Raw genomic sequence first — 2,500 nt, 5'->3', positions numbered from 1 at the left:
TTGAGTGGTAGCGTACCTTAATAAATTAATTAAAAACAACACATGTTGTTCCAGTAAAACATGGCCCACAGAAAATCGTTTCATGGATATAACCTAACCACATCGAATATCTTCGGCAGAGCTCCAAGTGACACACACGTTACAGGGCTGAGTAGGACATGACGTTACAATTGCTACGTTTACATGAGGCATTTAATTTGGAATTAACTGACTTCGATTCTGAATGAAGCTTAATTCCTCTCTGAACACGTCATGTAAACATCTCTTAATTCAGGAAATTAAAGGAAAGATAAAAGTAAACTCGACTGAAGTATATAATTCTGATTTATTCATTCGGAATTAAAAACATCATGTAAACATAGTGAATGTGAAATTAGGGGTCAAACAAACTTTTTTCTCCTTTAACTGACATGGAGGCTTTCAAACACATTTCTTTCTCAGGGGTAGCTATGGTCTGAGGCAATTTTTCGTTTGAGCAGCTCTTTGCTTATTCCACGACTGTGACATGACTTTTTTGATATTTTTTTTTCACTCACCTTTATTGGCACACTCCATATCCTCTTTCTCGAACATGAGGTTGTATCCCTGTACTGCTCCCGTATGGAACTGCAGCCTGAAGACAATGTCCCTACTGGAGGCTCCACTCTTGTGATAGCATTTGACCTGAAGTTGGGGTGAGAACAGTAGCCTCTGCTTTCATACCAAGATATTTTGTCGTTTGCGCCATCACACAATATTCTCCTCTACCACATACGGTATGGTACAATGAAGCTTAACACACAAACACCAATTCACATATCAGGGCACAGACAAAGCAGATCTTATTCTAAACTGCAGAGTAAATTGATGGGACTTCATATAATGACATAAAGTAACATAGAAAAAAATACTGTATACTATTTTAGTAAAGACTCCTATGTTACAAGAACATTCTTTTACTATTCTCAAGGATTACGTTTACAACAAAGCAGTATATGACACAAGGGTGAAGTAGAAATGGAAAAGTTAAGAAACGACAATAATAATTCAATAACACAGCAGAACAAGAGAGAGAGAGAGCTGGAGTATTTACCATGATGTCTCCCTTAAGAAGTTGAGCGGGCTCCAGGGCGATGCATAACCTGTTCCTATGGCCTGGTCCAATGATACTGTATCACAGAAAGGGAGTGAGTAAACTCACACCTAAGCCGAAGTGCATTTCCACATGAAAGCAACCAATCCCCAGTCAGGGCTCTGGTCACATGGCAAAGGTTAGCCAATGAGAGGAAGGGTGCCACACATTTAACGGTAGACCTTGGCACTGATTTGGCACAAAACAGTAAAACACCCATTTCAGTTTTACTTGTATTCAATACAAATGTAAAAGGGACTTACTACACGCCAGAAGAATAGACTGCTTGCATTCCCTGGTAGACCTTTAGGTATGGACGACAGACTGTCAGGAGCAATCAAAGGGGGGTGGGGAAGGGAGAGGAAGACAAAAGGACATCCCAAATGAATCTTGTAAGCATCTTGAGATGGACTACTAGGGACATCATCTAGAACTCTATAAAAGCAGATGGGCTAGGAGACACTGCATAGTTAGCATCACAATTAGTGGTCACTTAGCACGTGAATCAGAGACCAGACATAGGCTTACATGCACTGTTGACTTGCTGGATAGGACACGGATCATCTACAGTACTTAACATTAGCAAAACATTTGAATACAGCCTCTTTGGTGATGGTTTTACAAACCGTTTGCTGCTCAAGCAGTGGACAATTTAGATAGCACTTGTACTGGCTACTGTGGTATACTGTGGTATTGAGTGAAAAATGATGTATGAGGTGAGATATGTGACTTACGTGTGTGTGTGTGTGTGTGTGTGTGTGTGTGTGTGTGTGTGTGTGTGTGTGTGTGTGTGTGTGTGTGTGTGTGTGTGTGTGTGTGTGTGTGTGTGTGTGTGTGTGTGTGTGTGTGTGTGTGTGCGCGCGTGTGTGTGTGTTTGTGTCTGCGCACACATGTGTGTGTGCATGTGTGCATCTGTATGCAAGTGTGTGTGTGGACAGTGTGATGTGTGTCTTCAATAAATGAATAAAGAAATATGCTATATTCATTTAGACATACACAATGCTCTCTCATACTGTTGTTTTACCACAACTATCTGTATCAAATACCAAATAATGGGAGAAGTTGGTTCAGTTATGGAAAATACTGTGTGTTCTTTAAAGCTTTGTTCTTTATACTTTTGTATTCAGGACGATTACTGAGAAACTTGATCTGAGGCCTTTCCACACCCCGTGTGCAAACTATGTCAGTGTTGCTTAGGGAATGTTTCCTCTGAGAGGGAAGTAGCGTGTGATTGAGTGCCTACATCTTAAATTACTGCAATTTGTCACGAGTAGCTTCTACTTAAGATAGGGCCACTCCCTGGTTTTTATACGGCCAATTTCGTTGAAAGCCTTCCGTCTTCACTTGCAGTGATTTGTTGTGAAAAACATGCAAGGGGATCCATGAAAC

The 2,500-nt window shown here is 40.7% G+C and overlaps 1 protein-coding gene across 2 annotated transcripts in view; it reads right to left on the bottom strand.

The window, feature by feature from the left end:
- LOC134465732 (tensin-3-like) overlaps positions 1–2,500 on the bottom strand; it is a 61,364-nt gene that overhangs the window by 37,299 nt on the left and 21,565 nt on the right. For both annotated transcript variants that reach the window (XM_063219559.1, XM_063219560.1), the window contains exons 8-10: positions 1,375–1,435; positions 1,073–1,148; positions 537–663 (exon numbers count right to left, since the gene is read on the bottom strand). In XM_063219559.1, coding sequence (XP_063075629.1) covers positions 537–663; positions 1,073–1,148; positions 1,375–1,435 — 264 coding nt within the window. The remainder of the gene's footprint in view (positions 1–536; positions 664–1,072; positions 1,149–1,374; positions 1,436–2,500) is intronic.

This window comes from Engraulis encrasicolus, chromosome 16 (genome assembly GCF_034702125.1).
Source record: "Engraulis encrasicolus isolate BLACKSEA-1 chromosome 16, IST_EnEncr_1.0, whole genome shotgun sequence".
Lineage (NCBI taxonomy): Eukaryota > Metazoa > Chordata > Actinopteri > Clupeiformes > Engraulidae > Engraulis > Engraulis encrasicolus.
Note: the sequence above shows the minus strand (reverse complement) of the source record. Positions and strands in the feature narration are given on the sequence as shown.